The sequence below is a fragment of the Durio zibethinus genome, chromosome 27 (genome assembly GCF_047325235.1).
Source record: "Durio zibethinus cultivar Kanyao isolate XHJ-2024 chromosome 27, ASM4732523v1, whole genome shotgun sequence".
Lineage (NCBI taxonomy): Eukaryota > Viridiplantae > Streptophyta > Magnoliopsida > Malvales > Malvaceae > Durio > Durio zibethinus.
Genome location: NC_143188.1, coordinates 17109267 through 17121098, shown reverse-complemented (window position 1 = coordinate 17121098; position 11832 = coordinate 17109267). Strand labels below are relative to the sequence as shown.

Genomic DNA, 11832 nt, shown 5'->3' with positions numbered 1-11832 from the left:
GCTGCAAAACTCAAAAGGATGTTCTTTTATTTTTTTTCGGCCACAACATCGAAAGGATGTTCAGTGCCGGTGTTCTGGTGCCATTGAGCCAACACAAGCGCTAAAATGAATTTTGATAGAAAAATGGGTTAAGTACATCTTCAATTCGTGTTCAAACTCGTTGACTGAATAAATTTACGTGGTAAACTTGTCCATCGGAGACAGTTTTAAGTGTTTTGTAAGTAACTCATTTGCCAAATTCATTGAAGAATCTAAAAATAACATTGCTTAACAAATCTTATTTACATTTTATCTAAATTAATGACATTTACTATATATAAACGAAAAAATTCCAAAAAAAAATACATTATTATTTTTTAAACTACCAAAATTTAAATTTTAATCATTAAAATTAAAAAATTAACACTCTCATGAAATATTTATTGTTAGATCGATTCAACACAAAATAAAATTATGTCCTATCTTTGGTTTATGAGACTTTTTTATTCAGATTTAAAATTAAAAAAATAAATATAAGATAAATGAATAAATAAATTATTTTATTATATTCTTCACATTTTCTCTTTCCGAAGTTAACAAAGATTGTTGTTTATATAAAATTTCCAAGAGAAACGCAAAGTGTTGATGCTAAGGTTTAACAAACTGATTAGCGTAAGGATAGCTTTGCTCCACAAATTTTTATAAAGGGAAGAGGCTAATTTTGAACGGCTGCTGCCAATAGATTTCTTAATCAAGAAGTCAATTCTTCTATCATAAAAGGAAAACAAAAGGCAAAGGATTGATTCTCTTTGTTCTGAATTATTCAGTGCCAAATTTCAATACGCAATTCTCTTTAGAAGTTTTCCTGAGTAATATTAAATTAATACTAACATTCAAGCAGTTGATATTAGTGTGATTTTGGTTAATTATTTTCTTTTATAATAAAAAGGGAAAATCAATTATCGATTAATTTTAAATTAAATTAATCAAATTATATTATTTTATTTTCATTTATAAAATCAAATATTTTAATTTAAAAAATTAATTAATTAAAATTAATTTGATTAATTTTTTAATTAATCAAATAATAAAATATATTAAATTAAATTTTTAATTTTTATATTTAAAATAAATTAAATAAATTTTTAATAAAATATTTAAATATCAAAATGTTATGTTAAAAAATTTAATAATTTTAAATAAAATAAATAATTTTATATATAGAATTTATAATATTTCAATTAAAATTTTAATTAATTTTATTAATTCAATAAAAATAAATTTTTTTATAAAATCACCTTTAACAATTAACCAAAATGAATTGAATAATCGAGTAATTAATTAAATAAAATTAATTTGATCGACTAATTTAATTAAAACCGTATTTTGATCATGCTGACGGTAGCAATGACACTCCCAATGTGAAAAGGCCGACTATTTTTTTCTTCAAACTCAAACCCCAAACCCAAACCCAAATTCTTTGTTTTTCTTTCATTTCTTTTTCTCTCTTTTCCTTTCATAAAAAGTCAAAGGCAGGATCATTGCTTTGTCTTCCCCAATCTCTACCTTCACTTGCTCAGGTATTACGTTGTGATATTTCTTGGAAGCCAAACAGAGGCTGATGCTTATTGATTTTTGTGTTGTTTTATTGGTGGATTCAGTGTTTCAGTTTTTCAAAATTTAATTTCAAGCGAGCAATCATGGCGAGGAAGATGTTAGTTGATGGAGAATTGAACCAAACGAATCAAGAGCAGGCTCATTATGATTTCGACTTGTTTGTTATCGGTGCCGGAAGCGGTGGCGTTCGCGCTGCCAGGTTCTCCGCTAACTATGGAGCTAAGGTACTCCGATTTCCATGCTCTTTTAATTTAAGCAAATCCAATTAATTTGAAAAAAATAGCTCTTGGTTAAATTCTTAGCTGGAGAAATCTTATTTTTATTGTACTTTGGTTAATTTGTTGTTTTTTTTTTTTTTTGGTTATTTTGATATCTATTTTTGTTCATTCCTTTGATTTTGATCACTAAACTATTTGTGCATTTTCTGTTTCTGGTGTGATGGATTGTTAGTCATAAATCAATGGATAGCCTTGGTCCTATTGAAAATACTAGTGTAAACGAAGACCAGGGTAGAAATGATACGGATAAAAACATTCATGGTTGTAGTGACAGCTCTAGTTATTACAGCCAGGTTGATCATTTAGTTGGCGTCAAAGACATTCGGAATTTCATTTCTGATGACACCTTTTTCATTAGGGATAGTAATCCAGATAGTTATTCCATATATTTTGATAGTGGAAATAAAATTTTTGAGATTTGTTCAACTGTATTTTCTTGAAGTTCTCAAAATATTCATTTTTGTAGCTTAAAAATTCAGCTTTTATATATCTATCTGTTAATTAAATCAAATTTTACGTTTGAAGGTTGGGATTTGTGAGCTCCCATTTCATCCAATCAGCTCAGAAGTCATTGGAGGCGTTGGTGGGACGTAAGTTATCACTTTTATAACTTAAAAATGATTTTGCCACGTTTCTTTATGCTGCTATGTTTGCTTATAATGCTGTCTCACGTTTTGATTCATAGGTGTGTTATTCGTGGTTGTGTTCCCAAAAAGATTTTGGTCTATGGAGCCGCATTTGGAGGTGAAATTGAGGTGAGACTGTGATCCCTATCAGAATCATATTCTATGCCAAATCTATAACTGAATCATAATTTTATGGAAATTTTTGTTATATGAGAGATTTCTTTATGACTACTATCTTTGCACATCAAGAGATATGCTTATTAATTGTACAAGATTCAAGAATGTAAGGATCTTTCTATAGAAACAGTCTATTCAATAATCTGTTTAGTAACTTCTTATATGATGGTTGGAGCACATTAAGCTTTTTGGCTGCTGTCCCTCCAAAGTCATCAGAATTCTCTTGTACCTTCGAATTTCGCTCTATTTTGAATGCAAACTAGATTTCTTTCAGGCTATGACCTCTCCAATAGGGCATAATATCCATTGTTGCATGAGCCTCACGAGAATTCCATTCTCCGTCCTGTTATTGCTCTATTTTTCTTTTTGTTTAAAATAAATAAAGACATGAGTAACAGAGTAGCAAGCAGTTTTCATGATAAAGTGTTGTATTAATCACGAAAATGCTGCTACACTGTCTTTAATATTTTGCATTTAGTGTTTAGTTAATCTCCCCCCCCCCCCCCCCCTCTTTCCTGTTAGATTCTTTTTTAAACATGTGTTCTGTTGTATTTTGGCGTGAAATTATCTGAGGTTTCTAGTTAGCCAATTAGTTTCAGGGTTTGCTAAATGTATGGTTTTCCCTTTCTAGGATGCCCGAAATTATGGATGGGAGGTGAATGAGAAACTTGATTTCAATTGGAAGAAGCTTCTACATAAAAAGGTACTTTGTAGTATCTTTCTATTCCAAATTTTTATATATTTTGTCTTCTTTTTTATTTGTTATTTATTTTCTTTTTACCTTTTGATCTTGTAGACTGATGAAATACTCAGATTAAATGGAATTTACAAGCGGTTATTGTCAAATGCTGGTGTTAAATTGTTTGAAGGGGAGGGAAAGGTTGTAGGTCTGAATGAAGTTGAGGTGACACAACTAGATGGCACTAAATTGTCCTATTCAGCAAAGCATATACTGATTGCAACTGGAAGCAGGGCACAGCGTCCTCCCATTCCTGGGCAGGTATATACACTGATTTCCTTCTAGAATGGTCAAAAGCTGATTCAACACGATGAATTGGGTACTCTATAATACTTTGTAGCTATATTTTGACGAAATTAGCATCTCATTTTTTGCACCAAGTATTTGTATAAGCAAACCTTTTATAACTGTCATACATGTGATTCATGATTGAAAATTTATTTTAATTGCTTTTAACTTTTAAGCTATAACTTTACCTGGACCCCAATTACATTTGGTGTTACTTTGATAGCAATATATGCCATAGAAGCAATATTCAAACATATGGAGTGGACAGTGGTAGGTTGACAGATATTATGATTTAGAATACTGGAGCGTGCATGTGGACCTAATTATCGAGGATCTTTTTTTTTTTAATCAAAACCACCAATTTTATTTATGTAGATTGCAGCCAGGCTGTAGTCGCAAGCCTGCAGGTTTGCTTCATTATACGTATTGTGAGATGTTCTTTTTAAGTGAAAATAAACATTTTTTTTTCAGAGTTATTTATGAACTTTAGTTTCTTGTTTTCACAATCTTTCTATAGTTAAAGGGAATCATATTGTACATAATTTTCCTACAAATTATGGGCTAACCTTTTAGTTTCTCTAGTGGATGCTTCATGCTCTTAATTGTTCAGTCTTGTTACTAGTGCCAGAAATATGACCAAACTTGTTTTGTGGACAAATTGCACTCTAGATTTGATATGTTTTTAGTAAGATATCACTGTTAACATTCTCATTTCTTGTTTCTTAATTCTCCCTCTTTTTGATGGTTTAGGAGTTGGGCGTAACTTCTGATGAAGCATTGAGTTTGGATGACTTACCTAAGCATGCTGTTGTACTTGGAGGAGGGTATGACAAATCTCCTGATTCGCTTGTTTGTTATCTTCATCTGCTTAGTTTGCTAATGCCTTTAGATGATATGTACTCTTGTTGTCCAGGTACATTGCTGTTGAGTTTGCATCAATATGGCGAGGGTTGGGTGCTACCATAGATCTCTTTTTCAGAAAGGAACTTCCTTTGAGGTTATTATTCAGTCTAATTTTATTCATTACTGCCAGATGTCGTAACGGTTTTGGGGACCACTAGATGAATTTGAATAACAAAAGATGGAGTTGCCACCAATATTTTTTAGTTAGGTGTGATTGGCCACCTATTGAAACTTACCTTCTTAATAAAATTTTAAAACTAATTAAAATTTATTAAAAAGATAAATTTTGAGTATGGTCCCCATGTCATTGCCTTATACCATCAAGCCAAAGGAGGCCAAGGATATGGTTGTCACGTCATGGCCTTATGCACCTATATGTTGTCTTGCAACAATCTTAGACTAATGATCACACATTATGCAAGAAAGAAATAAATTAAAAAAAAATGGAAAATGATAGATTCAAGTAGTATGGGACCCAATGAAGGATGCATTGACATAATGGTGACCACATGCAGAAGAAGGACCAAAAAAATGGAAAGATTGAAGCTTTGAGGCTTCTGCAAGAGGCATCACGTGAACAACAAGCTAGAAAAGATGAAAATTTAAATTTTAAACTTTTCTCTTAAAGCTTGTAAGGAAGACATAATATGCATCACATACATGGAAACAACTAGGATGCTTGAGTAAAAAGGTTACCTTTCCTATGTTCATCCTTCATAGGTAGCAACTTTTACTTTTTATGGTTTATGGTTACTCTCAAAAACTCTTTCTTTTGTTTTTTTCTTTTTTTTTTTTGTCTTTGGTTTTTTCGACACCCCTCTAATTGTTTAAGGCTTGCTATTCAAAACTCTTTTTTGGCTTTCTAAAACTTCTTTTTTTTTTTTTCAAGCTTTTGCTCCCTTTTTTTCTTGCTAGCTTCCAGCCCTTTTTTTTTTTGTTTGCTACCTCTAGATTTTCTCTTATCCTTTCTCTTGCTCTTTCTTTTTTTTTTTTTTTAGCTTTTCCCCTTCCTCCCTTTTTTTTCTTGCTCCACTAGAAGCCTCCCTTTTTTTTCTGGAGAGTTCCTTTTTTCGGCAGACCTTTCTTTGTGAAAAAAAAATTGACTTTGCTTGTTGGTGAATATAGGCCCTTGGATCAAGCAGCATCCAAGGGCCAAAGTTTCTTCCTTTCTTTTCTTCCAAGGAACAAGCTTAAACCATTAGATCAAAATTCAAAGAAAATCCAATGGTTCACATTATTCACTGTAAAAGTTGGATTTTTAGCTTCTAAACCTATGAAAAGTATCATTTTACACATAGTACAAAGTTTTTGATATTTAGGCCATCTTCTTATAAATCAATGTTTCCTTGCTCGTTTTTTGGATTTTAAAACACCAAAAATTATGAAATATTGTAAAATTTAGATTTGGAAAGTTTCGTGAAAATCCATGCCCAAAAAGTCAAATTATGAAAATACTCTTATAAGGGTATTTTGGTAATTTAATACTTTTTGAGGTACTGCTGTGATTTTAAATGTATCAAAAATCATAAAATATTATGAAATTAAGATTTGAAAAGTTTCACAAAATTCCGAGCTCGAAAAGATCAAATTACGAAAATATCTCTATAAGGGTATTTTGATAATTTCATACTTTTCAGGATACTGCTGTGATTTCAAATGCACCAAAAATTATGAAATATTATGAAATTAAGATCTGAAAAATTTCACTAAATTTCGAGCTCGGGAAGGTCAAATTATGAAAATATCCCTTTAAGTATATTGGTAATTTTGCACTTCCTGGGGTGCAATAAAAATTTTATTGTTTTAAAAATCCCCAAATTTAATTTTAAACCACATGATTTCAATTCGGTTTTGAATTTTGAGAATTGACATCGCTTCTATTCATTTTGACTAAGTTTTGTGCAATTTGATTAGAGTTGATTTTAAGATTTACTTGTTTCATTTATTTTTTATTTTTCATACATCCATGTGAAAAGGTATCATCCATATAAATCCCATGTGAAAGAATTTGACATTAACCATATGGGTCTCATTTTTCTTTGTTTATTAGGCCCAAAATTTCGATGCATTTTATGGGCCCTTTAAGGGGCCATTTTACGGGCTTCAAATGGGCCTGGGTTAACCATGCTAAAATGTACTAGACAAAATTCGGTGTCTACACCAGATTTTTCTAGTATTTCATAAGAATTCCCATATCTGATCTAAGCTAATTTTATAATGTTTGTTATAATTCCTATGGCGACGCTAATTGTTTTAGATGTGTTCTCATGAAGTGTTAAGAAATTTTTTGCTTCAAGACTTAATGTGTACTTCTGATGTTTGTGCTGGTGTTTCATTTGGAAATTTACATTATCCCAATCTATTATTGGTATTTGGTAATTTTTTAAAAAGATTTAATGATGTTCATAAGAAGATTACCTGGCTGTTATCAAAAGGATGAGATAGGCTTTACTTCTAAAACAGAGGAATGTAACCAGGATTGGGATTGACTAAATTTATGCATCTATGTTGCAGAGGGTTTGATGATGAAATGAGGACAGTGGTTGCAAGAAATCTGGAAGGAAGAGGAATTAATTTGCACCCACAGACAAATTTGAAAGAGGTACTCAATTGCCAATTTTATTCTGTTTGCATTTCTTTTGTTTTCCATCAATATTTGTTACTTTCTACTAATTTATGTTCTAATATCTTTGAATTCAGTTAATTAAAACAGATAATGGCATAAAAGTTATTACAGATCATGGTGATGAGTTGATAGCAGATGTTGTTCTCTTTGCCACAGGTAATTGCAATCCTTTTCGAGATTCCAAGCATAATCTTTTTCCCACATCCATATCCTTGCTATTCAGTTTATTCTATTTTATTTCTCTCTCCATATTTTGTGGAATTCCATTTTGATGTCTGAAAGGCTTGCTTTTTCTTTTTCTTGGATGAATGGGAATAGCAGTTGCACTGGTTAGTGGTTTGACATCCATGGGTACATTCTAATGCCATTGCTGCTTACCATCATTTACAGACTGAAAGTCTTCCTGCTTGCTTTATTTATTCAGTTTGTCACAAAATTGCCATTTAGCTCTCTCTCTCTCCCTTTCTCTCATATGTACGTATTCTCAATGATGAATGCTTATTTTGTGGTCATTCAACTGTTCCTTGATCTGGATGTTGAAACTTACATGCAATAGCAATATTTTATTATCCATTAGATGCTACAAAATATAGAACTCGGCATGCTTGTTTTAATTATTACTCTTTGTTGGATTTGAAAAGTTACCATTGATACCTTGAACCTTACTCTACTGCTCTACTTCTTTTAGAATTTAGTGAATTTTGAATGACTTGCTACTAATTGGTGCAATTTTGTATAAGTGCTTAGTCATGCTCTTGTAAGCCTTGGTTAATATTATTTAATGTTTTCTGATATCTGAAAATCTTCTGCATTCAAACTTTGATATATTTTTACAAACTTGGTGTACTGATGGCCTGATATATCATGGAGAACATTCTCCTTTTTTTACAGTTATTTTAATTTTGTCATCAGTTTGTGAGCGTGTGGTGATGTTTTTCTTTTGTTTGTTACAGGTAGGGCACCAAACTCAAAGAGGTTGAATTTGGAAGCTGTAGGTGTTGAACTTGATAAAACAGGAGCTGTGAAGGTTACTTTTTCTGTTGTCTTTTATTCTTGTTTCTTATCATCAAACATTACTAAATTATTTTCTGGTAATAAGTTGGCATCTTCTCTCTGGATTGCCTATGGATAATGTCAATTTGCATGGCTATGATTTCATTATGATTGATCTTACTAACAGCATGTGTTCTGATGTTCTGTTACTTTTCTAGTTTCCTGTTTCTTTTGGGCAAATGATTTTGACTGTTGCCAGATAGGATGTGCAATCTTATTTCTTGTAAATGTTTAAGAAGGCAAGCCAGTGGAAAGAACCATGTCTATTTTTGGGGATTATATTATGTAAAGCTAAAACGGCCTTCTTTAAGTGACGTTGTCTGTGGTGTATTTCCTTTGTTTGTGCACTTCGTTTAGGCCATATCTTTGATCTATATGAAGATGACTTTAGTATTCCAATTTTTATTTTGAAGGGTTTGTTAGATATTTAGTTGACTTAATTATTTTAATTGCTTTGTGTGTGGTCTCCCACATTGTCTGAAAACAAAAGTTGCATAACCTAGATGAGTTTTTATTTCAGCACTGAGGTCTACCATCTTCATCTTTCAGGTGGATGAGTACTCACGTACTAATATTCCCAGTATATGGGCTGTTGGTGATGTTACAAATCGAATGAACCTGACTCCAGTGGCCTTAATGGAGGGAACTTGCTTTGCTGTAAGTGTTTTGTCCAAAGCCCTTTTATTTTTCGTGTACCAAACGTGGCTTTTTCTTTCTGCTTCACCTGTCTCATATGGCAGCATATTAAACTTAATGTTTTATCTTTCCCTTTTCTTTTCTCTTTGTTTTCAAAAAATGCTTGCAGAAAACCGTTTTTGGTGGGGAATCTAGCAAACCGGACTATAACAGTGTACCTTGTGCTGTGTTTAGGTAATGATTTCTCTCTTACAACATGCCTCTGGTGGTGGGTGGTGTGTGTATGTAATAATTTAAATTAAAATATGATGCAGTCATGAAAAATAATGTTTAAATCTCTTTCTTCTGGGAACTATGGGGTTTAGAATTCTTGTAGTTATTAGGTTTTTTATCCATTCTTAGAGGATTGTACAATTTTTTTTTTTTTGTTTTTATCTTGGACATAGGTACATATTTTATCTTTGGATCTGCCTAGTATCTAATTCATTGTTATACATTCCTCTTTCTTTTTAGTAAATTAATTGCTATGCTCATTCACTTTTTTTGCAGCATACCACCACTTTCCGTTGTTGGTCTCAGTGAAGAGCAGGCAATTAAGCAAGCAAATGGTGATGTTCTGGTTTTCACATCAACCTTCAATCCAATGAAGAATACTATATCTGGGTATGATGATGATTTGGGATTATTACAGAAAAATAAAATAAAATCATGCAGCTGTCTTTGTCCCTGTCCCTTCCTTTTTCTGAAAGAGACCATCAATTGAGTCATATCACATGTCTTTATTTCCATCTTTCACTTTTGGGGCTAGGTTATGTGGACTCTGGATTTGGTTTTGGACTTAGAGACATCACGTTTTTCTGCAAGTTTTTTTTTTTTTTTTTTTTTTTGTTATTTCAAGGATCAAAGCTACATACCCACAAAAATTTAAGCTGTCCAACATGGATAGTTTAGGGTAAATTGAAGAGCCTGTGCAATGTGGTTGTGGTAAGCGATTTTGCATTCTATGTAGATAGTTATTGTTGTGGTTTCATGATATCAATGTAGCCTGTTAGGGTTTAGGGCATGAAGATGATGACTGGAAGGGTTAATATTTTCACAAGACCTAAACATTTTTTTTTTTTTGGTTCTGTTATTGATTTGGGATGTGCTTGGTTGGGGTTTTTCAGTTTACTTCTTCAGTAAGTGGCCTCATTGACAGCTAATATGCTTTTCAAAATCCTCTATTTTTATCTAATATAATGTCAATAAAGCATGTAATATGTTCCAATATTCTAGATGTCAATATTTCCACTACCTTGTTCATTCGACCAGCAACCACATGCACAATTCTTTTATATCCCGCTAATATTTTTCTTTCTTTGCAATTCATAAATTTCTCATGTTCTGCTTCTAGACGGCAAGAAAAGACAGTAATGAAGTTAGTTGTTGATGCGGAGACTGATAAAGTACTTGGGGCATCTATGTGTGGGCCAGATGCACCTGAAATTATGCAGGTACTTTATTTGTTGGTTCTTTTGATGTACATACCTATCTCCATGTGTCAGTGTAAAACTATAATGCATGTTGTAGGCCTGATGGCCTTATGCATCGTTTTGTCTTGCAATAAGCTGCTTTTAGGAATAGAGTGAACTACACTGTAGTCATAACTCTGATGTTCTAATTTTCGTTTTCCATTTTAGGGCATTGCCGTTGCTTTAAAGTGTGGAGCAACTAAGGCACAATTCGACAGCACGGTAAGTTGAACTTGTCACTAGATGACTCTTCTCCAATACTATTCTTTGTCAAATTGATTTAACGTTGAGCTGAATTTGGTATTCTTAACCAAATTTTGTTGTGGCATATAAACTGATTGAGGAGGGAGGCTTGTTAAAGGTGTTTCTTTAGCTCCAGTTATTTCCATTTTATCTAGTGGCAATAATTTACAAATGCTTGAACCCATATACCGTCAACTATGTGTTTGTACGAGCAAAGCTTTGACATCCTTCTCATTATCATTATTATTTTGCCGAACGGATGTTTGGAGGTGGATAGGCATATATGGTTATAGCTATTTGGGTTGTAGGAGACTAATAGTATAAAATCAAAGTGATAACATAATTATAGGCTTCTTTTAAACTGTTTCTTTCTGAGTAGTTTGTATATTCACGGAGGAGATGGCTTTAGATTTTTCTTTCTTCAAGCATTATCTGCCCTTGGCTTTCCACTCGTCCCTTTTTTAGAATTCCTTCGACTCTTTGTTGTAATATGTCAGCATATCATCTTACCGTGCAAGTCTTTTGAACTCTTTCCTACAGGTTGGCATACATCCTTCTGCTGCGGAGGAGTTTGTGACCATGCGGTCTGTTTCACGGCGTATTACTGCTGGTGGAAAACCAAAGACAAATCTGTAGCAGACATATATGAAGGAAATTTCAAACCTGATAATGTGCAGATAGAAGCAACATTCTCATGGTCAGATATTTCACAGGAAAAAGGTATAGAGGATTTCTAAGGGTTATATTTTGGTTTAACTTTATTCCCAATAAAAGGCTATTCCATCTTTTAACAGTATTTTTTGTCATAGTAATTCAAATTGTGGCGCTTGCAGTGTATTTTTACATTAAGTGGTCAGTTTACCGCATTACTGAATTTGGATTGGTATCTTTGATTTCTGGAGTAATGCAAAATTATTTTCGATAAGCCCCCTTTTTAGTATCTGCTGGTGTCCTTCTCATAGGCCTTCTCTTTGCTTATATGCAGTAGCTGCCATTTTAACTTGAATTTGTTACGAGGTGCTTTTTTTTCGTACTTGAAGTTTGTCAGGATTTGAATCCTATAATCACTAGAATTAATAGTTCAACACTCTAGCAGCAATCCACGTGGCACGCAGCTGTTGCATTTTAAGGTGCATTTTTGCTAAACTAGTTGGTA

The 11832-nt window shown here is 32.5% G+C and overlaps 1 protein-coding gene across 1 annotated transcript; it reads left to right on the top strand.

Annotated features, from left to right (window-relative positions):
• The first annotated feature begins 1446 nt into the window (after positions 1–1446).
• LOC111279929 (glutathione reductase, chloroplastic-like) lies at positions 1447–11601 on the top strand. Its single transcript, XM_022867000.2, has 17 exons — positions 1447–1559; positions 1641–1820; positions 2400–2464; positions 2560–2629; positions 3309–3380; positions 3474–3677; positions 4455–4528; positions 4618–4701; positions 7122–7209; positions 7308–7389; positions 8187–8260; positions 8836–8943; positions 9092–9156; positions 9472–9585; positions 10316–10415; positions 10602–10655; positions 11217–11601. The coding sequence occupies exons 2-17, from the start codon at positions 1680–1682 to the stop codon at positions 11310–11312; spliced, it is 1491 nt and encodes a 496-aa protein (XP_022722735.2). The 5' UTR covers positions 1447–1559; positions 1641–1679; the 3' UTR covers positions 11313–11601.
• Positions 11602–11832: the final 231 nt, after the last annotated feature.

What these genes read in the sequence shown, in the direction of transcription:
- LOC111279929 (XM_022867000.2), top strand. Translation starts at nt 1,680, where the DNA reads ATGGCGAGGAAGATGTTAGTTGATGGAGAATTGAACCAAACGAATCAA. An exon ending in CCGCTAACTATGGAGCTAAG is followed by an intron (nt 1,821 to 2,399) that starts GTACTCCGATTT and finishes TTACGTTTGAAG; the next exon opens with GTTGGGATTTGTGAGCTCCC. An exon ending in TGTTGTTCTCTTTGCCACAG is followed by an intron (nt 7,390 to 8,186) that starts GTAATTGCAATC and finishes TGTTTGTTACAG; the next exon opens with GTAGGGCACCAAACTCAAAG.